The sequence below is a fragment of the Hemicordylus capensis genome, chromosome 2 (genome assembly GCF_027244095.1).
Source record: "Hemicordylus capensis ecotype Gifberg chromosome 2, rHemCap1.1.pri, whole genome shotgun sequence".
Lineage (NCBI taxonomy): Eukaryota > Metazoa > Chordata > Lepidosauria > Squamata > Cordylidae > Hemicordylus > Hemicordylus capensis.
The window spans coordinates 195,817,229-195,840,962 of NC_069658.1; the positions used below are offsets into that span (position 1 = coordinate 195,817,229).

At 45.7% G+C, this 23,734-nt stretch overlaps 1 protein-coding gene across 2 annotated transcripts; it reads left to right on the forward strand.

Moving 5' to 3' along the window:
• The first annotated feature begins 1,527 nt into the window (after positions 1 to 1,527).
• Positions 1,528 to 23,734, forward strand: SHMT2 (serine hydroxymethyltransferase 2). Of its 2 annotated transcripts, none has more exons than XM_053303511.1 (12): positions 1,528 to 1,629; positions 4,529 to 4,720; positions 6,695 to 6,774; positions 8,800 to 9,000; positions 9,891 to 9,972; positions 13,836 to 13,958; positions 14,254 to 14,393; positions 16,678 to 16,843; positions 17,460 to 17,559; positions 20,042 to 20,197; positions 21,723 to 21,830; positions 23,314 to 23,734. In XM_053303511.1, the coding sequence occupies exons 2-12, from the start codon at positions 4,655 to 4,657 to the stop codon at positions 23,439 to 23,441; spliced, it is 1,350 nt and encodes a 449-aa protein (XP_053159486.1). In that variant the 5' UTR covers positions 1,528 to 1,629; positions 4,529 to 4,654; the 3' UTR covers positions 23,442 to 23,734. The 2 variants fall into 2 exon arrangements, with proteins under 2 accessions (XP_053159486.1, XP_053159485.1); XM_053303510.1 differs by having other exon boundaries at positions 1,576 to 1,727.

Here is a 23,734-nt window from a genome sequence, read left to right on the forward strand (position 1 = left end):
ACAGGCTGATAGCATCCATGCCACGCCGCATTGAGGCAGTAATTGCTGCAAAAGGGGCCCAAACCAAGTACTGAATACATATGCATGCTTATACTTTTCAGAGGTCCGATATTGTTCTATTCTTCAATCCTTGTCTTCTTGGTTCCATGTAATATTCTAATTTTCTGGGATTGTGGATTTGGGGTTTTCATGAGCTGTACGCCATGATCATCACAATTATAACAAATTAAGGCTTGACTTATCTCGCTTTGCATGTAATGCGTCTGTCTCATATATCAGTTTCACCTTTTAATTTGCATTACTGAAATTAATGGACTTTTGCACAATATTCTAATTTTCCGAGTTTCACCTGTATATATTGGATCCTTAAAGTACTCAGATATGAAACTGTTGATCTCCTAACAAAAATATGCAATGTCAATAAAATTGTCCTCTTTACTGGATTATCTAATTGTCAATCTAATGGATTGTCAATCTAATGCAGATCTTAAAACAACAACAACAAAACATCCATGGCTTCTGCATAGGGAAGTCCTTCCTCACTAACTTTTTGGAGTCCTTTGAGAACTCCAAGCTTTTAATTGTTTTAATAGTTTTTCACTGCTTTAACTGTTTTAATTGTTTACTTTCTTTGTCAGTGACTGTAAATCATGAGATTTGATGAGTTACAGGCCAGTTCATCTCTGTCTTGGGAAAACTGATGAAAAATTATAACATATAGAAGAACAAGGCTTTCTCAGGAAATATCAGCATGGCTTCTGCAAAGGGAAGTCCTGCTGTTTGGAGTTCTTTGAGAATGTCAACAAGCACGTGCATAGGGATGATCCAACAAACATTATACTTGAACTTCCAAATGCTTTGACAGAATTCCTCATTTCCTGAGTAAACTTGATAGTCACGGGAAAGGTCCTTTTATGGTTAGCAGCTGTTTAAATAACAGCAAGAATAAAATGATAATCCTCACAATGGAGGGAAGTAAAAAGTGGGATTCCCAAAGGATCTGCAACGGGACCAGTGCTGTTGTACAGTATCTACAGTCAGGGATGAGTACTAGAAAACTGGCTAAGTTTGAGGACGACATCAAATTCTTCAGGATCATGGTAAAGAGTAGACCCAAGCAGACTGCAAACTCCATAAGATCTCTCCAGACTGGGTGAATGGGCAACTACACGGCAACATTAGGTTCAATGTCAGTGTAAATTGAGGCACACTAAGGCAAAAACAAAACAAAAAGCCCTAACTTCATGTATATCCTGTGGCCCTGTGTGCGTGAATTGGGGTCTGAACTGGTGGCGCCTAACAGAGATGCTTCTACTAACTACATCTGTTGCACGAACATCGCAAGTATTCCGAACGCAGCAGTCTATGGCAAAACTCCATGATTTGAATGATCTAGAACTGGATCTTTCTCTGAACCGCGTAGTGTCTCTTTCACAGCCAGATGTTGAAAGCAATAGCCGCTTAGACCGACGACGAACTCAACTCGCTAAAATCCTCGGCTGACTTCAAACAAGAGCGAGACCGGGAAGTGAAAACTACACCTCCCGTGATGCCTCTCGTACCCGGTAGTAGCTGGCAGTGGCGGAGGAAGAGCCACGTGTTTCCCTTTCTCCATCCCACCCTCCTCAGGTCTGATTTTCATTAGCGCTTGGGACTCGCAAAAACAGTTTGCACTTTCTTCACCTTAGGCTGCTATGTTGCCTTTCCCCTTTAGACACTTTGCCAAGGTAAGGTGTGGGATGCGAATGTCAGGCTGTGTTTTGCAAAGGTAGAGAAGCAAGGAGGTCAGGTCCCTTTTGGACTCATAAGTTGGGTGCAACGATCTGCAAGGGGTTAGGGGCGCGGGGGTGGTCTTTACTCACCCAGGCAACTTCATAGAAGTGCTTTCAGGACAGTGGCCTGTGAGCAGGTGGGCGCGTGTGACTTGTTTTGAAAAGTAACAGTGATCTGAGCGAAACCCCCATCTTGCCGCCTTCATTTGCCCCCCCTCCCGAGAAAGGGGTACTGAGGCCTGTGGGGATGGTTGCTTAACACGGGGCAGTTCAGTCCCTGTTTGTCTGTCTGTCCCTTACCCATCCCTGCTACGAACAGCCTCCTGTTTAAAAAGAAAAGTTTTCTTTCTCCTGTGAAGCTCTGTCCCCCTTGATAGTGGTTTCTTTCTTTTTCTTTCGTTCTTTTCAATGGGTTTGTTAAGTCGTGCAAGTTTAGAAGCCCAGGCATCTTGGGTACGGAGTTTATGCCCGCCTGGGGTTATAGCAGGGGATCTAATAGCAGCACAGATCTTGCCATTCAGCTGCTGCTCAGTTATTATTTAATTCTGGCTAATGGCTCTTGGATGCGGCACAGAGCGAGGCAAAGAGTTATCTTGGTGTTCAAGACTGAGACACTATTATCAGCTGAAACCTCTCTGAGCAGTCACGCTTTGGTGACTTTTATAGGCTAATTTTTGTCACTTCTCTTCTCGCTGTCCTATCTGACATTGCAGCTTTGAGGAAAGAAAAGAGTAGAAATGACAAAAGAGGCCTTCAGAGTGGGGGAGAGCGGGTGGCGGTGGTAGAAAAAGTAACTTGCGGCTGCTTTATCGCTGTGCCAAAGTCTGTTTGGCAGAACTTTCTCTCGGATACCGGCCCCACTGATACCTGCTGCTTGATCTCTTGAACTGAGCTGATAAAATGACCAGCCCCCTGAAAGTTGCTTTCTGATTTGCAGGCGGAATAGATTAGGTAACATGATTACAACTCTAAAAATATGTCTGAGCTTTTACAGGCTTTAAGCTTAAAACTCTCTATATTTTGGAACTAATCCATCATTGCAGGCAGAAGCAAGTATATGTGTTTTGTTTTTTAAAAAAATACTATTTAGAGAGCAATTTTAAATCACGTCTTTACTTATGATGTTGGTGTGTCTCATTCTTATGCCAAACTCAATGCATTCCCGAGTCCTCCCTCCTTACTGATGCAATCTAGAGGAGCCAGTTACATCATCTGCAGAGGAGATGCTGGTTTTGGGGACCTTTCATTACTTCTATTTTCCTCATTAAAAGGGCAACACTTTTAATAAGGGAAATGACAGTGAGGCACCTTCTTCTAAAAGGTGTTGACTGGTGTTTGTGTTGGCCAGCTTGCTTTGAAATGCCTTCAGGCATAGGGAGGAAAAGGAGCAAAGTTTGTGTGTATGCGCAAAACTTCTTGCTGGACTTGCCAACTCAGCATTCAGCTGCAGAAGTTGATGCCTCTGCTGTTCTGCACAAATGAGGCTCACTTACCCATAAGCAACACAAAGCCAGCTCTGTTCCAACAGGCCTTGAAATTGATTGTGTCCCCCTCACTTCCCTCCCTCCCTCTTGAGTTCTGTCCCTGCTGCTTGTTCAGTGACTGAAGTGGCAAGATCCTGTCAGTTTGCTGGGGCAATTTAGAAAGAAGCTGATAATTTTTAGCTGCTTTTGCTGCCTTCTATTCTTCTTGTTAAAAACAAAATCTAAAATTGGAATCTTGCTTGTATGACTCTTTTGTTCTGGTGCAGTAGCTACCAGAGTGCTAAAGAACTGTTTTAGATGACAGAAGGTTGTGATATAAGTTTGTCTGCATGCTTCTGGTTTGCATGATCATCACCTAGTTCTGACATGAGACTAGGGATAAAACGGCCTTGGGATGTTTTTGTGAAAGATTGTCTAGAAATCAAACTATAAATGCACAAATAAATAAGCCAACGTAATTGCTAAAGGGAAGTCCTGGTCAACTAGAGGCAGTGTGGCAGAGTGTGTAGAGCAGGCCTGCTTAACTTTGCCCTCCCAGCTGTTTTTGGACTACAACTCCCATAATCCCCAGCCTCAGTGGCCAATCGCCAGGGATTATGGGAGTTGTAGGCCAACATCTGCAGGAGGGCCAAAGTTGAGCAGCCTTGGCATATGGTATTACTAGTCCCCATCTCTCAGCCTGATGCACTTCATGGGCTTGTTGGGGCAAAAATTGAGTAAATGCCATGTGGGATACCCTGAGCTCCTTGGAGGGAGGGTGGGAGGCTAATACAGCAGAAAAAGTACATTCAGTGGTATAGTTTCATTAGCCTATGGGCAGTTCATGGCAGCCATCCCAAAGCTGGAGGGGAGAGAGTCTTAAGAATGTCTTTGTCAAAATCTAGAAAAGTAGCTGTGTTGGTCTGTTTCGGCAAAAGCAACTAAGAGTCCTGTGAAACCTTAAAGACACACACTTAACTGTGGCATGAGCTTTTGTAGGCAAGAAACCATAGGATGTATCTGGTGTTAGTAGAAGACTCTTGGCTGTGGAAGCTCATGCCACAATGAAGTGTGTTAGTCTTCAAGGCAGGCCTTGACAGATTTTCTTTGCATCTAGGAGCCAGCCCAGAAATTTAGAAGCCAGCCAAAGGGCACTTGACAAAATTACTGTCATTTAGTGACCGGCATTGTGGAGTGAAGTGTGGGAAGGGAGCCATCTGGATCTTTCCATGTCAGGTGTCACAATGTCTTGAGCTAACCCTGTGATAACCTCCCTCTCTCCTGCCTCGCCAGCCCCTGCGGAGATGCTGCCAGGTTGGGGGAACTTTGCGGGCCCAGCACAGCAAAGCAGCGGCCGCATCTGTGAAGGAGGCCCCAGCCTGGACAGGGCAGGAGAGCTTGGCGGAGAGTGACCCTGAGATGTGGGAGCTGGTGCAGCAAGAGAAGGACCGGCAGTGCCGGGGACTGGAGCTCATCGCCTCAGAGGTGGGTGAGAGAAAGACGGCAGCTCTTTCCTTAACTCTAGAGTGGAGCCTGGAAGGGTGTGTGTGCGCGCTATTCTCTGGATGCCTCCAATGAACAGTCTGGTATCTGTCGGCCACCTCCAGCCTCAGAGGCACGATGCTTCTGAATACCAGTTGCAGGGGAGCAACAGCAAGAGAGAGGAGAACGCCCTCACCTTTTGCCTGTGTGGGCTTCTCAGAGGCATCTGATGGGCCACTGTGTGAAACAGGATGCTGGACTGGATGGGCCTTGGGCCTGATCTAGCAGGGCTGTTCTTGTGTTCTTATGTCTCCTTCCTGGAGCTCTAGTGATCTGTTAACGGTGTACACTTGAGTGGTTAAGATCATTTAGTTACCCTTAAGCATACATTAACCCATAAGTACAACCTGCTCAGTCAGATCAGGCAACAGCCTCCCTCAGCCACTGGTGTTCAGACATATACTGCCTCTGAACATGGAGGTTTTGCTTAACTATCCATCCTTCATGAATTTGTATGATGTCATTTAAGCCAGTGGCAGTGCTGGTGGAGCCAGAGGTGCACCTAGGGAATTTTGGAGCCTGGACCTAAAGGCCTTTGGAGGCCCCGCCCACACCCACCCTCCACACCACCCAGGACAGGCTAAAAAGGATTTGGGGGGCCCCAGGGGGTGTAAAGGTCCTGGACCTCAGCCCTGAAGTCCAGGGATAAGAGCACCTCTGGGTGGAGCACAGTGACTTAAGAGTACTGGTACAATCCAGTGTTCTCTCTAACAGGAATTCCTAGATGTTGTTTACTATAACTCCCATAATGCCTAGCCAAAGGCATTGCAGCCAGGGATGCTGGGAGTTGTTCCCCTGTTAGAGGGAACACTGGTACAATCTTGAAAGTCCCTGTTTCAAATTGCCACTCATCTCACTCTTACCAGGTGGCTTTAGGCAAGCCTCTACTCTCTTAGTTTCAACCCTCCACGTGTACTATGGGTCTAATACTGGCCTGCCTTACAGGACCGTTTGTAAGGATGACTGAAATCGTGCATGGAAAGTGCTTTGATGATTTTGGGTATACATATGACAGACAAAAACAAGTGGCAAACCACTGAGGTGCAAAAACTTAATATGACATGGAAGATAGTTTATGCTGATCGTTTTCAAGCTAGAAATGCTTTGCTTCAGGGGATGTGATTTAATGTTGTCTCTTAGTAAGTTACAGAAATGAAGACTTGCTTACACTTTAGAGTGCATTCAAAATATATACGTTTGAGAAATAAATAATACATGAGGATTATCTGTTGTGTTCAAACTGGATGATTGTTTTAATTCCCGCCTCAGATTTTATTGCTGTTTTACTGTTTTTCATTTAAGTTTTAATGTAAACCACTTTGAGAGCATTGGCTATGAAGCGATATATAAATTTGAGAAATAAATAGTAAACACTTGAAATGCACTATTTAAATGCGAAGCAGTATTAAACTTAGGGCTGAAAGCATATTTCATTCTTTGATGACAACGTTGGTTTTTATGAGGCTGAAAACGCTTTCAAAATTCCTTAGTGCTAGAATAATAATTTAAAAACCAAAACTTTAGCAGCTAAAATGGCTGAGTATTTCCCCCCTCCAAACTCTGTTTTATGACCCCGGTTAAAGGATTGCCATCAAAACCAAGAAATGCTGTTCAATCTGGATTAATTAATACAGAATGCCTAGCAGTGCTCTTGGGCATAGGACATGAAAATGGTTGGGGTGATAGAACTAGTATGACTTTTTTCACCCATTACATACATTGGGGAGGAGATTTTGGTTTGCATCAGTTATACTGTGTCAGGAAGTGAAACATTCCTTTGCTTTGATTCTTTCACAGGAAGTTGGGTATGTTGCATAAAGGTTTCCAGTTTTCTGTCTGATGGTTATGTGATTCCATGTTGAGTAGTTTTTTTTTTTTTAAACCTCTCTCTCTGTTTGTCTCCATCTCCAATCCCAGAACTTTTGCAGTCGAGCTGCCCTGGAAGCTCTAGGCTCCTGCCTTAACAACAAGTATTCAGAGGGCTATCCTGGCAAGAGGTAATGGATGGTGGGTGGGGGTGGGGTAGTTGTGGTTTTTAAAGAAAAAAACCAACTATTTGTGAATTGAGATTGAGGGACATATGAATGGAGGCTAGCCAGTTGTGCCCGGTCATTAGCATACAGGCTTTTATGGAACTGTTTTTATATTCACCATAAAGGATCAGAGGGCAAGCCAAGAGGAGAGGTGGTCTTGTGGTAGCAAGCATGAATTGTCCTCTGTGCTAAGCAGGGTCTAGCCTGGTTTGCATTTGAATAGGAGACTGTGTGTAGTCCTGTAAACTCTAAGATATTCCCCTCGGGATGGGGCCGCACTGGGAAGAGCAGGAGGTTCCAAGTTCCCTCCCTGGCATCTCCAAGATAGGGCTGAGAGAGATTCCTGCCTGCAACCTTGGAGAAGCCGCTGCCAGTCTGTGGAGACAATACTAAGTTAGATGGATCAATGGTCTGACTTGGTACAAGGCAGCCTCTTATGCTCCTATGTTCCAAGAGGAGCAGCAGGTGTGTAGCAGAAAAATGTCCAGAAGGAGCCAAGAAAGCCGTGACAGACACTACAGCAGCATGGGAGCTGGTTCTTCATATTTTTATTCCATAGTACTAGTATAATATTTAAAGGTCTACCACCATGTGGACAGAGCCAATTGCACAGACCCTTTCCACATAATTGCCCAGCTATGATCAGGGGCAATAATTCGGTAGTAAGAATCCCGGTGGCTAGCCCCAACCATATGGTGGTTGGAGTTTAAACATGACAGCAGTGCCATTAGATAAACCCATGAAAAAGCAGGTGCCACACTGCTGTAATAATAACTAAGGACATTAGACGAGTGTTATTAAAGAGGGCAATAGGATTTCAGAGTTGTTCAGATAAATTCTGTTTATTAGATGTAGTAACTTTGAAAATAATGTTTATGTATTGCATATCTCTTACTCTATTGATTCTGTGTATATTCTTCTGTAATTAGATTTTTTAAACATATGTTGTAATTTTTAAACAGAATAACAACACAAGGTGTGTGTGTGTGCGTGCGTGCGCGCACGCACGCAACAGGAGAAATAAACCAAAGGATAGGGGAAATTAGTGGCAAGAGGATATGGATGGACAAGGAGAGACTCCCCGGAGCCCATAGGTGGCAGGAAGATGTTGAAATTCTCTTTTCTTTTTCTGCCACTGTTAATATTCTCACAGATAACTTTGTTAAGGTCAAGGGTGGGAATCCAACCACCATTGCCTTCTCCAATTTTACCTGGCGTTTGCTTGCTACATGGAATGTCCTTCCCCAGCGTTTCCAACAGGCCTTGGTGGAAGAGAGCAGAAGTTTGAGCAGGGGCCATTTTGGGCTCTGTACTTTGGGCCTGAACTATTGCCACATTAATTGATCACAAATGCCAGCCATGGAAGCAAGTCATGTTAGGGTTAGGGGCAGGGTGGATTTGATTTTAATCAAACTGATTTAAATCACGATTTAAATCACGATTTAAATCACTAGCAGGGTGGATAAAAATAAAAAAAAATCCGATTTAAATAAAAAATCTGATTTAAATCAAAAAAATCGGATTTTTTTATTTAAATCGGATTTTTTTTATTTTTATCCACCCTGCTAGTGATTTAAATCGTGATTTTTTTATTTAAATCGGATTTTTTTTATTTTTATCCACCCTGCTAGTGATTTAAATCGTGATTTAAATCAGTTTGATTTAAATCAAATCCACCCTGGTCAGGGGTGAGGCTGGTCAGAGTTAAGGACAATTGTCATCTGGGAAAATAATACAGCTTTGAAGAGGTGGGTGAAGGGAAGGTATAGTGTGGGGGGCTTGTGTGGAGACATGAGGTGGCAGGAGGCTTTGGTTGCCTTATTTACCTCCTTTTGTACATTGTGGTGGAGGGATTTAATGGTTACACGAGGGGGCAGGGAGGGATTTTGTCCCGCCTCTTCTTTCTCTGGCTTAGAGATTGTAGTGGCCCTTTACAAAGGTTTCTGAGCTCTTTTTTAATGTTTCTTGCACGCTTTCTTCCTGACGCAGGTATTATGGTGGTGCTGAGGTGGTGGACCGGATTGAGCTGCTGTGTGAACGCCGTGCTCTTGAGGCTTTTGACTTGGATCCGGAGCACTGGGGAGTGAACGTCCAGCCTTACTCGGGGTCCCCTGCTAACTTTGCGGCCTACACAGCCTTACTGCAGCCCCATGAGCGCCTCATGGGCCTGGACTTGCCTGATGGAGGCCAGTACGTATTGCTTGTGGGGTGGAACTTGGGGGTGCGAGAGAAGTCAGGGGGAATATTGCTGTTAATTGAAATAGCTATGGGAACAAGATGGCAGAGAAGCTGTCATGGTTGGGATAACTGAGATGAAAGATGGGGAAATGGAGTGCAAAGAGCCCCTGGTGGCGCAGTGGTAAAACTGCCGCCCTGTAACTAGAAGGTTGCAAGTTCGATCCTGACCAGGGGCTCAAGGTTGACTCAGCCTTCCATCCTTCCGAGGTCGGTAAAATGAGTACCCAGAATGTTGGGGGCAATATGCTAAATCATTGTAAACCGCTTAGAGAGCTTCCAGCTATAGAGCGGTATATAAATGTAAGTGCTATTGCTATTGCTAAGTGAGGCTCTGGGGCTTACACAGGTGAGGGAGGAATAACTGAAGAATATGGGATGGGAAGATAGAAAAGGTCCGACTGCAGTGTTGATTGAGGATGTTGCAGATCCAGTGTGTGGGCTTTTTTCTTTTCTTTTTCTTTTCCCTAAAAACTAGGGTTGGGAGTCCTCATGGAATTCTGGCCCATGACAGAATAAAATTTGCATGCCCCAGGCCACTCTTCTGTCATTGACCATAGGTTTGTCTATCTTGGGTTGTGGAGGTTTCTGGCACCTTTTTTGGAAGATATGTTGAAGGTGTAGCTTTTCTCTTCATAGGACATGCTCTGCTTGTGGATGGCATCTTTTTCAAATCTCACCTTGACATATTGAAGCTTCCACAGAGTGGCCACCCTGCTTGAGAGTGGTTAGCTAGCTGGTCCCTTTGAATAGAAGAATTCATGCTCTGTCCCTTGGCCAGAGTTTTTGTTATGACTGGGGCTTGGATTTTGTCCTGATAGTATGTCTGTCCTCCTTCCTGGCAGCCTGACACATGGGTACATGTCTGATGTCAAGCGTATCTCAGCCACTTCCATCTTCTTTGAATCCATGCCCTACAAACTAAATGTGAGTGAACAGAAATTGTCTGTGTGTGTGCCCCCATGTTCGTCTGTCCCTGTTCTTGTGCAGTGAATGATGCCAGACTCTTAGCTCTAAAAGCAGCATACTAAGATGTGAACATGGATAAGAGTTCCAAGACACAAGTGGTGTAAGAACTGCTTCACAAGGGACATTTTTCTTGCATGTTTAAGGAAAGAATGTGTACAGTGTCAGTGTGAAGTGTGAATGTTTGTCTGGGTTTGAGTTACGGGAAGTCAGTGGGCATTTTGATTGTCATTCATGAACATATCTGTGGTAAGTAGGGAGTGGAGGGTGTTGGGACTGTTGCAACCTTCCTTGCTGCTTGCTCCCAAATCTCAGAGCGGGGAGCCTGTGCCACCCTCTGCTCTCCATTTTTTCTCTCCTTCACTAACCAATACCTGTTGAGGTGTCCAGAGCTAATGCAAGATTCTGTTCCCATTTCTAGTTCTTCTACAGACTTTATCTGTCTCCGCCCAGCCGTCTGCTCTGGTGGTGTCCTTATATAAGTGCCACTTATCTAGAAGGGAGGGGGCAATCAGGCATCACAAAACACTCCCCCCACCCCGCAATGAGGAGGTTCTGGGGCCTCCTCCCCCCAGTCACGTATTTTCCACCTTCCTGGATTTGAGATCTTGTTCAGGGAGGGTCTCATGCTGCCAGGTTGCCCCCCCCCGCCCACATACCCTAGTAAGAGTGTCTGTCTGCTGCTTTCCTAACAGCCACTCTAAGTTGTTTGCTGCTCAACCTTGCTTTCCATTGCAGGAGAATCATGTTGCATTTCTGTTCACTCAACCACCTTGTCTTTCTTTCACTGCAACCCAAGTTCTGATGCTTTCACACACCAGTAGCTACTCCCAGATTCTCTCCTCTCTCCCTCCTGCTGTTCTTATCCCAGCCGTGTGGGGGCATATCAGCAAATTTAAACACATGCAATTTTTGCAGGGGTTGTTATATTGCTCTGTAACAGCAACAAAAATCTCACAGAGCAAAACAAATGAGAAAATTGTTCCTTGTCCGCAAATGGCTCTCAGTCTAAAAAGCAACACCAGGATGACTCCACTAACAGCTACTGGGAGGGATTCTGTGCAGGGATGGATAGAGATAGTTGTTCTCCCCCTGCTTAATATGTGAGCCACCACTTTAAAAGGTGCCTCTTTGCTCAGTTAGCAGGGGTCTAGAAGCCTAAAGGACCCCCACAGAGCATGGAATATGCCACTCAAAACAGAAATCTGTTAACTAATGACATCCTAAGGATCAGTACTTCAATTTTAATAAAGATTACAGTTCTACCCTTTTATAGAGAAAGAGAAGAACTTGAGAACTAGCAGTTTCTGGTGAAGGCGCAGAAGGGTGAACCTTGAATTTTTGGAATTTGTCTAAATTTTAGTTTTGCGCAGATTTTTCAGACTCCTTAGGTATTTGAGATACGATTAGGTATATATCACTGGGGTGTTGGTGCAAGGGCGACTGTGAAGGAGTGTAAATGTTGCTAAAAGGTGTGTGCAAGGATGATGCACAGCACTCGTAGGAACATATAAAACTGCCATATACTGAGTCAGACCATGGGTCCATCTAGCTCAGTATTGTCCACACTGACTGGCAGCAGCTTCTCCAAGGTTGCAGGCAGGAGTCTCTCTTAGCCCTACCTGGAGATGGCAGGGAGGGAACCTGGAACCTTTTGCATGCAAGCATGCAGGTGCTCTTCCCAAAGTGGCCCCACCCTTTGAGGGGAATATCTTACAGTGCTCACACATCTCCCATTCAAATGCAAACCAGGGTGAACCCTGCTTAGCAAAGGGGACATTTCATGCTTGCTACCACAAGTGACTGGAAATAAACAGGGCTATAGACCCAAAGGCATACAACAACAAATGTCTGCTGCATATCCCCTTTGTGTCCCCCCCCCCACCCCCCGTGAATCTGTAGCATTTGGAGGAGAGATGCATGCACTGGAGCCTTGATTGGCTCAGGCTTCTGGGTGCATTTTTGTGGGTATGCATCTCTTAGATATTACGATGCTCATGTGTGGGATGTGCAGGGCTGTGTGTGTACTGTAGTTCTGTGGGAGAGCAGAAGGTGGAATTGGGGGCAGAACTGAGCTTCCCAAGAATCTCAGCTTTCATTTTTTCAAAACAAAGCAGGGGTCTTGCTCTTATATTTACACAGGTATGTTTGGGGGCTATACCTGTTGAAATCTCTGAAGCCAAAGGAGCGGCTGAAACCATATGTTGGTAATTGAAGGCAGGGTTTCAATAGCCTATTTATAGTTCTTTGCCTCTCCCCACAACTAGCAAAATCAGGAAGAAATATGGAAAATAGTAAACAATTCTGATTTAAATTATGGAGAGAGAGAGAGAGAGAGAGAGAGAGAGAGAGAGAGAGAGAGAGAGAGGTCAGGCATCATTTTTATTTACTTTTCTTAGTTTCAGCAAGGTGGCTCTGCATCATCCCTTCAGACTCGAGTATCTTTGACCTCTCAGTTTTCAAGAGCACTTTCCCCTCTTATTGCTGGCACAAGATGCTGGGTGAAGGGGATAATTTCACAATTGGATCACATCCACATTTCCTGAGTAGCCCGAGTGTCATTTTCATGGATGTACAGAAGATCTTTTCCAATCCTTCAGAGGAGTGCCTCATCTTTCTCTCTCACTCCATCTAATCTCCTGCGCATATTTGCCACTGCCAGGCTGACCAAATGTGCCACCATGCCTAATAGGAATATGAGAAATATTTATATACCGCTTTTCAACAAAAGTTCCCAACGCGGTCTACATAGAGATAGATAGATAGATAAATAAATAAATAAAATGGCTCCCTGTCCCCAAAGGGCTCACTATTTAAAAAAGAATCATAAGATAGACACCAGCAACAGAGATGTCTATACCAGGCGGTGTAGAAATATGATAGAAAAATAAATAAACCAACAGCCACTGGAGGGATGCTGTGCTGGGGATGGATAGGGCCAGTTGCTCTCCCCCTCCACCCCCACTAAAAAAAGGAGAATTGCCGTTTTAAAATATGCCTCTTTGCTCAGTTAGCACGGGACCTAAGACAGAGAATCCTCGTCAGCAACACTGCTTGTTCTGTGGGAGGTTGCTTGAGTGAGCGGGAGGAAAGAAAGACTGCAGGATGGACTTATAGCGCTGTGCTTCTGGTATTAACAGCCCCAATAAAACTGGTCATGAGGAGGTTTGATGGTGGTTAAAAATATTCTTTCTAGCTACCCCAAAAAATCCTTTTCGTTCCACCCAAACACCCCGTGATACTCTTGAGACAGAAAACAAAAAGGTCTAGGTAGGCCATATGTTCCTTCTGTCTCCTTGCTTCCCCTCAGAAAGGTAGGACACCAGGCTGCTTGTGGTAGTAGAGATGTGCTCAAATCACGACTTGGCGGCCAAATCACAGCAACATCCCTTTAACACTGAGGGCTTACCCAGCCCCTTTAACACAGAGGAGAGTAGGTCCATACCTGCTCCTCCTCCACTCACTGCCACTTCTGTAATCATGGCACTCCCCCAGCTATGACTGCATGCTGGCAGGGTGTCTCCCAGCTGCCCCTGCAAGACACTGGGACGCACATGGCCTCTGTGCATATGCAGTGGTCATCTGCGTGGACAGCCACAATGCACATCCCTAGCTTATAGCCTCGACCAGCTATGAGTATGCTGACAAGGCAATGGGCAAGAGATGAGTAGGAAGGTCGTAGGTGGGGTGGGTGTGGTGCAAAGGCTGCCAATTGCCACTTCTGTGTTGGTGTGCGTGAGTGTCTGTGCTAGGGTGTGCATTTGAGAGAAAGGCATAGTTGGCTTGGTTCTCTTCCACTAACCTCTTCCTCCTCCATCCCACAGCCAGCAACAGGACTAATTGATTATGACCAGCTAGAAGTAACGGCCCGGCTCTTCCGCCCTCGAATCATCATTGCTGGCACCAGTGCCTATGCCCGCCTTATTGACTATGCCCGCATCAAGAAGGTACCCCCTGGGTGCAGTGGGAGAACAGCCAACAGTTAAGTCGCATAAACATAGCAGAGATGGGGGTAATGTCTCATTCTCCCTTCCCAGTAGAGTTATGAAGCTCAGGTATGAGGAGCCCAATATAGGACTGTCCACATAAATGGGAACCAATGGCAGTCTTGGGGTGGAGTCCATTAATGAGAACAGAATATTTTTGGATATGTAGGTGGGCCTTTAGTTTCTCTAGGCGATTTGGGGCAGGCTGATGGGCATGGAAATGCAGGCCGTGGACTGATCTGTCCTCCTCTGTCAGGTGTGCGAAGAGGTGAAGGCCTACATGCTGGCAGACATGGCCCACATAAGTGGCCTCGTAGCAGCCAAAGTCATCCCTTCCCCCTTTGACTATGCCGACCTGGTGACCAGCACGACTCACAAGACGTTACGCGGGGCAAGGTGGGTGTGACCAGTGTGGGAGAGCATCTCTTGTCTGTTGCTATGGGAACCACACACCCACCAATCTACCAGCCTTGTGCCTTCTAAGTTATAGTGCGTGCGGAACTGATGTTGCGGTCGCATTTCCACTTGCTGCAGGAGATGCATTACTCACTTGGAGCTATGGAAACTGGCGTGTAGGCTCATGGTCACAGTGCATATGAAGACCACTAGAACCATGTTTTGGGTTATTCTAGGAGGAAAGTGGTGTATAAATCCCATAAATAAAGGGTCTGGGTTTTCCTGGATGTTGCCACTTCCGGCTGCAAGTAGGCGGTGGTCAATGGTGGGTGGGGCAGAGCAGAAGGTGGAGTATATCTTTAACAGTCAAAGCTTCCATTAATGCTCAATAAAAACACTGTCTGGCACCCCACACAACTATCCAGTTGCGCACCCTGCCACTCAGCTGGCTGATGCACATGTGCAGCAGGCATTTGAGGGGTCACCATCATGTTTTTGCCATGCTGACCCCTGAAATGGCCGCGGTGCATCAGCCAGCTGAGGGGTGGCAAGCGGGGGTGTTGATCTGTTAGCCTCTAATCCTCTGTCCACTTCTGCTAGATGTTGTACAATTCCCCGTCCTCTTATTGTTTGGTCAGGGAGTGTTTTTCTGTGAGGAAGTATTCCAAGGCAAACCACTGGCACCAGTGGTGGCTGAGACAGGGGGGATGGAGCAGGGCGGGGTGGGGGGTTGGTGGAACACATGCATGGCAGCCATTTGAGGGTTCAGCAAGGCTCAAACAGTTTGCCACCTTATTCCCAGAAGTGGAACAAATCCAGGCTTTGCACTTGATTGTGCTGAATGTATAAGCTGACCCTATGCACTGCTATATTTTAAAAACTGGACAGTGCTCACAAGAACATATGTGCTTGCATAATGTTTCAATAGTAGGAGATTGGAGCATTCCACCCGCATTTACTTCCTTCAAGACACCATCATAATACTTCTAGAAACCTGATTAATGTCATGCCCCATAATTGAGATGGGGTGATGTCGTCTTCTTCTTCTTCTTCTTCTTCTTCTTCTTCTTCTTCTTCTTCTTCTTCTTCTTATTATTATTATTATTATTATTTTTACATTTATATCCCGCTCTTCCTCCAAGGAGCCCAGAACGGTGTACTACATACTTGATTTTCTCTTTCACAACAACCCTGTGAAGTAGGTTAGGCTGAGAGAGAAGTGACTGGCCCAGAGTCACCCAGCTAGTTTCATGGCTGAATGGGGATTCGAACTCAGGTCTCCCCGGTCCTAGTCCAGCACTCTAACCACTACACCACACTCTCTCTCTTAGGCTAGTGAAGGGTAGAACCAAAGAAGAGGACAGGAAATTGCACTATGTCTAGTACAAGTGGATAGTAGGGATGTGCAGAACTAATTTGATCGCATACTGCTTAGAACTAGTTCGAGCTGGTTTGTCGAACCGATCGGCCCAGCCAATTAGTTCATCCAGACTGGCTCGCATACCCATGGTTCGGTCTGAATTCAGACCAGACCACCCCAGCTGGTCCGTGCACACTTGTAGTAGATAGAAGGTCAGAGGTTCACAGTTCAGCTCTTTGAGAGATGTGGGAACCCTTAAGTTGTAATGAAAATGACACTCGAGCCACTTAGGATGTGTGGATGTAGTCCAATTATGACATTCTCTCTAACACCCATAATCTTGTACCAGAGATAATCAGAGGGCCAAGTGCTCTCAAGAAACAAGAGGTCAATGATACTTGAGTTTGAAGGGATGATGCAGAGCCAACTTGCTGGTTGGCAGGACTTCATGTACTCTATGGGTGCGGGGGTGGGGAGGGAGTCCAGCACCAGAAAAAGCTGGATTCTGTGATCTATTGACCAGATCTGCATAATTTTTCATTTTACTTGATTTTGGCACTTGTTCTGGTTTTGATAGACATGGGAGGATGAAGGGCAGTGAAGCCTGCCTGTCCCCAGCTGCTGAAAAATCCACCTTTTGGGCTTCTGAGATTTCAGCAGGCACTGCCCAGATACCTTCAAGCATGTCTTTGTAGCTGAATTCTGCACTTATTACCACATTCGTGGCATGAACACAGTTCTGCCAGTAGGGCATTGTGAGGGGTTAGGTGAGCCAAGACCAAAAGAGAACAGATTTGGCCTTGCAGAAGAAGCCATCTTTGGGGACCCAACATCTGAAAATCCCTGGCAAGAGGTGTGCTAAGCCCTGATGTCTGATGTTCTCCCCCCTCCCCATGCCTCCCAACTCCACTATGTCACTCACAGGTCTGGGCTGATCTTCTACCGCAAAGGTATCCGTTCTGTGGACAAGAAGACCGGCAAGGAAATCCCCTACAATCTGGAGGAGAAGATCAACTTTGCTGTCTTCCCCTCTCTACAGGGTGGGCCCCATAACCACGCTATTGCTGCTGTGGCTGTGGCATTGAAACAGGTGGGAAAGGGGGACAAAGGCCCTACCTTTTAAAAATTGGATTTTGGTGGTGGTGGGGATGTTTAGCCATCTGGATTAGGTCCAGAGTAGGTTATCAGTTTTTCCTGGCTGACCAGACATGATGCACAGTTGACGCTCTTTGGCCTCAGCATCACCTGCAAAAGGAAGTCAAGAGTATTGCCCAGAGGAGCTGGGTGGTTGTGCCTCATAGGCACTTGCCTTTGATACTTACCTGGCCTGCTGGCTTTGCCTTCTCTCCCTAATCTGAATTCTTGTTTTTAGTCCTGCCTGTCTGCCCTGGTTTTTTTCAGTCCAGTTCTTTGTTGTCTTCTGCCCTCAGTCCTGACTCCTGAGAGTAGCATGGGTCACAAGTGCTTTATATAGCTGAACAGTGTTTGGTCAGCTGACTACATTTCACTGGCTGGCCTTTTTAGCCAGTCAAATGCCAACCCTAGGACAAGGGCGTAGCCATCTGGATTTATTGGGATGGGGTAGAAGAAAAGAATTGACCGTGCCCCTCTGTGGCATAATGGAAGTGTTGTTCTATATTTAAAGGGGCAGTGCTAATTTTGTTTTATTTTTTTGACCCACCTTGCCATCCCCTCTTCCGTTGCAGGCTAGCTCTCCCATGTTCCGAGAGTATTGCCAGCAGGTGCTGAAGAATGCCAAGGCCATGGCAGAGGCATTGCTGCAGCGAGGATACACGCTGGTTTCAGGTAGAGTGAAGATCATGTGTTGCTTCTGACTTGAAATGCAGACTCTAGGGCAGCTATTGTTGGGCTGTACAGTTTCAGACTGCTGGTGGGAGACGGTATGGCTTCTCCATCCTGAACTCTCAGAACATGACCGTACACCACTTGGTTATGTCAGGTGAAGAGTGTTGGGCTAGCCTTCTCTCTGGTCTGCTAGTTTTGTACGTGCAAGGAATTCTTAATACGGTAAAGTAAAGTGTGCTGTCGAATCGATGTCAACTCCTGGCGATCACAGAGCCCTATGATTTTTCCTTAGTAGAATACAGGAGGGGTTTACCATTGCCATCTCCCATGCAGTATGAGATGATGCCTTTCAGCATCTTCCTAGATTGCTGCTGCCCGATATAGGTACCAGCGGGGATTTGAACCGGGAAACTCTGGCTTGCTATTCAAGTCATTTCCCGCTGCGCCATTAGGTGGCTTAATATGGAGTAGAATTCAAATACAGGCCTCCTTGCTTGTAGACTGAAATAATATGGCCTACCCAAAGCTGCACCATGTGACTCTTCTGATGGTGTGTTTCAGCTCTATTTAGGCCTTATTTTAGTTCAATGAGAAGGTGAGTAATGGAATCAATGAGCAGGAGACGGTGGGCTGAGCACAGCTAGGATGTGAGAGCTGTGGTTGGTTGTGGTGGGCAAGCAAGAGCATGTGAATGGGCCGTGAAAATGTTTGAGATACAAGAAGGGGCTGTGAGAGAGTTTGAGATACACTGGTCAGTGGGTGCCAGCCTGTCTTGTTTGAAGCCCTTTTCAAGCAAGGACCATAGATCCATCTCAAGCAAGACACTGGATAGCACCCAGCCTAAGTTAGTCATGACTAGTCTCATTGAAATCTGGGACTTATGTTAGACATGCCTAAGTTGTCTCATTGATTTCAGTGGTGCTTAGTCATGACTGACTAATCTGGATGTTGCCTACTGTCTCATGATGTGAGACAACATAATGTAGAACATTTTGTTCATAACACTAACAGCAGGTTCAGGATGGAAATAAAAATGACCTCTTCAGGTGACACACAGTCCAGACCTTGACACATTTTAGGAACCAGATGATGGATGCTTGACAAAATTACTGGACTTAGTGACAGACAGTGTGGAGTGGGAGGGTAAATGGGCTTTTCTGTATCAGCTTTATACGTAACGTACTTGGAACAGGAATAGGGCTGCCTGGGACAAATACAGGTGTTATTTAGTAACACTGCTTCTACATTTCCCTTACTAACTGGGCAAAGAGGCAACTCTTAAAAGTGGTGAGTCTCTTTATTTAGCAGGGGGAGAGCAACTAGCCCTATCCAACCCTAGCACAGCATCCCTCCAGTGGCTGTTTCTGGTTTCTCTCTATGTTTGTTTTTTAGATTGTGAGCCCTTTGGGGCCAGGGAGCCATTTTATATATTTATTTATATCTATGTAAACAAGTCAGATCATAATTCTATGGTCAGGGGCCTACATCACCTTCCTTATGAGGCAAGGCTACAACACCTGGGGCTTTTTAGTTTAGAAAAAAGACGACTGCGGGGAGACATGATAGAGGTCTATAAAATCATGCATGGTGGGGAGAAAGTAGATAGAGAGAAATTCTTCTCCCTCTCACATATCACTAGAACCAGGGGTCATCCCATGAAATTGATTGACAGGAAATCTAGGACCAACAAATGGAAATACTTTTTCACACAATGCATAATCAACTTGTGGAATTCTCTGCCACAAAATGGGGTGACAGCCAACAACCTGGATGGCGTTAAGAGGAGTTTGGATAACTTCATGGAGGAGAGGTCTATCAACGGCTACTAGTCGGAGGGCTATAGGCCACCTCCAGCCTCAAAGGCAGGATCCTTCTGAGTACCCGTTGCAGGGAAGTAACAGCAGGAGAGAGGGCATGCCCTCAACTCCTGCCTGTGGCTTCCAGCGGCATCTGGTGGGCCACTGTGTGAAACAGGAGGCTGGACTAGATGGGCCTCCTTGGGCCTGATCCAGCAGGGCTGTTCTTATGTTCTTAACCACTTTGGGAACTTTTGTCGAAAAGTGGTATATAAATATTCATCTATCCTAGTTTAGGCACCACGGTTAAATTTTTAGGCACCAGTGCTCCCTGGTGCCTGGAATTTGTCAAGCCCTGACATAGCTAACCAAAGGAATTCATTGTCATGTGTGTGGGGGGGGGGGCAGGGGGGATGTCACTGGTTTGAGTGCATTAGACAGAGTCATAGAGGATGGGTGTATCAGTGTCTATTAGCCCTGAGAAAAGGATCTCCTTGGCAAGAGACTAGACTAGAAAGGAATATTCCTGGACTAGAAGGACTTCAGTTTAACCCAACAGGACAACTCTTATTGCATGGTAAATAATTTCATCATTAACTGTTAGAGGCAGACACATCATTGGGCATAGAGTGTGACTGTGGACTGGGAAGGCTGGAGAGAGTTAATATTCTCCTTTTTTTGGTTAGGTGGCACTGATAACCACCTGATTCTTTTGGACCTGCGGCCAAAAGGCATGGACGGGGCCCGGGCTGAGCGGGTGCTGGAATTGGTATCTATAACTGCCAACAAGAACACCTGTCCGGGGGACAAGAGTGCATTGACACCTGGTGGCCTGCGCCTTGGTAAGAGCAAAAAGGTGTATGTTTGTTTGCAGAGTGAGGTGCAAGGTTTTTCCTTGTTTTCAGGGCTGTGCATGGTCTGCACTAAAATGATCCACATTCTGCACAAAGGAAACCCAAATTCTGTGTCTGAACTTCCGGTTTTTAAATAGGAACATAGGAAAATGTCTTATACCAAATCACACCACTGGTCCATCTAGCTCAATATTGTCTACACAGACTGCCAGCAGCTCTCCAAGATTATCAGGCAGGAGTCTTTCCCAGACAGTCCTACCTGGAGATGCCAGAGATTGAACCTGGAACCTTCTGCATGCTAAGCAGATGCTCTTCCTCTCAATGACAACCCCATCATAGAATCAATGATTCTTGCTCAGGGCTGCTGGGGAAAGAAAGAAGGGAAGAGTCTGGAGACAAGTAGTAGGTGCTCTATGGACATTTCATGAATACATCTAGTGAGCACTGAAGTTAATCCTTCTCTTAAAAAGCAGGTTCCTAGTCCTTGAGTCTGCAAAGATTGACTTCTGAGATGGGCTTTATAAAGCCCAAGTCGGGAAAGAAGATGAGGATGCCCTACATAGATTGTTGGTCTTTCCCATGATAAGCAGAGGAAGCAAATAAATGCACATTAGCTTCAATTATTTCAGACCCTGGATTTTAACTTTTCTTGATATTTATATTAGGGTAGAGTATATACATTTCTAAGGACAGTGTCTTGAGGAATAACAGCTGTGGCAAAAGGAATCGCATAGATCACAAAAGCCTTCCGGCTTTGTCCATTGGCATCTGACACTTGACCACACTGCTTACATGTTTCAAACTTTTCCTTTGTAGTAATGAAGGGCTGGGAGCTGATAATTTTCAGGATGAGGAGTTCTGAGCTTGCCCAGCAATCCCCCATGTATCTAAAATGTGCATAGCAGCCTCCACATGGAATTGCCTCCCCCCGCCACTTCTTACATGTACCTTGCATTGTAACCCTATTGCTTCCTAATAGAAGAATGCAATCTTAATTTTTGTATACCTTTTTCTGTCTTAATGGAGTTTCCCTTATCTCTGTGGGCTATCCTTGTGTCCAGAGGCTGAATGTTTAGAGAGCCTCTTTGAAGGAATACATGCCATGTGCCTTTGTGGGCTGATTTATGATATTGATGGGCAAGGAGGGTTTTGCTGGGATAGGACACAAGAATCCGTGTCTCTTTTCTTTCCCCTTCCCCTCCCTTGCTGGCATCTCCTATCCCTGTAGGCTGAAAGCTGGCATTGGAAGTACCCCTATCTGAAGAATTCATCATTGGACAGAGACACACATCAAAGCCATGGTTCTTGAAGGGCATCTCCCAATTATTCCAGCATATGATGGCAGCGCTTAAGTTCTTTGGGTGGGCAGTTCTCTGATAGAATCAGGACGGTGTGCTGAGGGCTTTCTATGAACTTTCGTGGTAGTGAGGGGGACTCTTTTGCTTGTGAGATACGGTGTTGTCTGGATGAGAAGAGCAACATGCTCACTCACCTGTCCTCCATCCTGCCACAGGGGCACCTGCGCTTACCTCCCGACGGTTCCAGGAAGCTGATTTCCAGAAGGTGGTGGAGTTTATCGACGAAGGCATCAAGATCGGGCTGGATGTGAAAAAGAAAACCAGTAAGTCCTTGATGTAATTCGTGCACTACAAAAAGCTAGGATGTCATCGTTGTTGGCGCCAGCTCCTCTGGTGCACGCGGGTCAATTGCTGTTGCAATCAGCAGGGTATGTTGTCGTTGTACTGGAGAGAAATCCAGTTCCTTAGTGCACCATCCAGTGTTTGACAGGGTCGTAACTTTGTTGCCGTATTCTAATTGAGGGCATCGCTTGATTCAGGTGGTAGTAAATCTTCTGCCGGCAGGACTGCACCTCTTTTACCTGCCCTGCTCTTCTGCCTTGAACAGCAGTCTTAACACACAAAAATTTGGGATGTGAAGCTTTTTTTTGGTCACTGCTTCCCCATGCAAGAAGAAGCTTTATCTGATGAACTCGTGCTTGCTAAAGGCACAGCAGAAGTGTCAGTTTAAAAAAAACAACCCATGGCAACTTTATTTGCAGAAGGGATGCATCAAATGAGAAATTAGCCCATACTCCTGAGTTTTGTTCAGCTTTTGAGCCTGAGAAGGAGATCGTAAACAGCTTCTGATATTACTGTCAAGTTGACTGTGCACCTATTAAGACTGGTGTCTTAATAGATGCACCAATGTCACTGTAGATTTCACTGTGGGGAAGGACCATAACTCACTGCAAGAAAATCTGCTTTGCATGCAGGTCTCGGGTTCAGTCCCTGGCATCTCTAGGTGGGGCTGGGAAATACCCATCTGAAACTCTGGAGAGCTGCTGCCGGTTAGTTTAGGACAGGACTGAGCTAGTTGGATCAATGGTCCCGGTATAAGGCAGCTTCATACGCAGAACAATTGGAATCGGTGTCACTTTAGCTTTTTAGGCAGGACTTTAGAAAAACCTCGAATCTAAATGCTATTCAGGCGTTACATGGTAAGTGCATACATGTCTGCACACATATACATGTGTGCTTTTAAAAAGTGAACCAGGGCACAGACCTCTTTGAATGCAGGGTTCAGGAAGTGTACTACTGTACTTGCATTTAACATAATATGTGAATAACTGTATGCATGTACAGATCTGTGTGTGCATGCACTGTTCCAAACAGTATGTACATTGAACATAATGTGAATAGGGCTCTACTCTGCATGTGTACAGATGAACTGTATCATGAAATACCCTTGTGTCTGGCCATTCCTAAGTATTGTTAACTTCAGGTTTTGCTAAATAAAAAGCAATATCTGGTCAAAAGTGGCTGAACTGGGAGCCCTAATTTCAGAGGTTTGGCTCCGGTTCTGGGTGGGTGAGTGAATGAATGAAGGGTTGATGTGAACAGAATAAGGTGGTGGAAGCCAGCAATCTTCACTGCATGTCCTGACAATGGAACGGAAACGGAGAAATCCAGTGCTTAGAGGCACGTATCCAGTCTTGAGTGGAGTACATTCTTATGTGAAACTTCCCCTCTGTGCCTCAATTTCCCCATATGTTTGCAACCCTCAGTTTGCTGAACTTGCCCCCCTCCCTTTTTCTTTTCCCACAGCCAAGCTCCAGGATTTCAAATCCTTCCTGCTGAATGACCCAGAGACAAAGCAGAGATTGTCAGACCTCCGGCAGCGTGTTGAGACCTTTGCTCGTGCCTTCCCCATGCCTGGCTTTGATGAACGTTGAGGCTGTGCCCAGCCAGAGACTGGCTATTGCACCCAGACGGGTGGAGCTTGCAAGAGGCCAGATCCTGATGTTCCTGGAACCCTGCCTCTGAGCCAGCAGGGGGCCTTCTTCCAGCCGTGCAATTTCCTGGGCCACTTTCTCCTCCTCCTCCCTGCGCCCATTTTATAGAGACTTGAACAACTGACCACCTTCTGTTTATATCAGGGCTAGTCTCTGGCCCACAAGACATGTGTAATGTTTTGCCCACCCATTGTGCAAGATGGGTTGTGAGAATTAAAAGAGTTTCAACAGTT

What these genes read in the sequence shown, in the direction of transcription:
- SHMT2 (XM_053303510.1), top strand. Translation starts at nt 1,695, where the DNA reads ATGTTGCCTTTCCCCTTTAGACACTTTGCCAAG. An exon ending in CCATGCCCTACAAACTAAAT is followed by an intron (nt 9,973 to 13,835) that starts GTGAGTGAACAG and finishes TCCATCCCACAG; the next exon opens with CCAGCAACAGGACTAATTGA. An exon ending in ACCTGGTGGCCTGCGCCTTG is followed by an intron (nt 20,198 to 21,722) that starts GTAAGAGCAAAA and finishes ATCCTGCCACAG; the next exon opens with GGGCACCTGCGCTTACCTCC.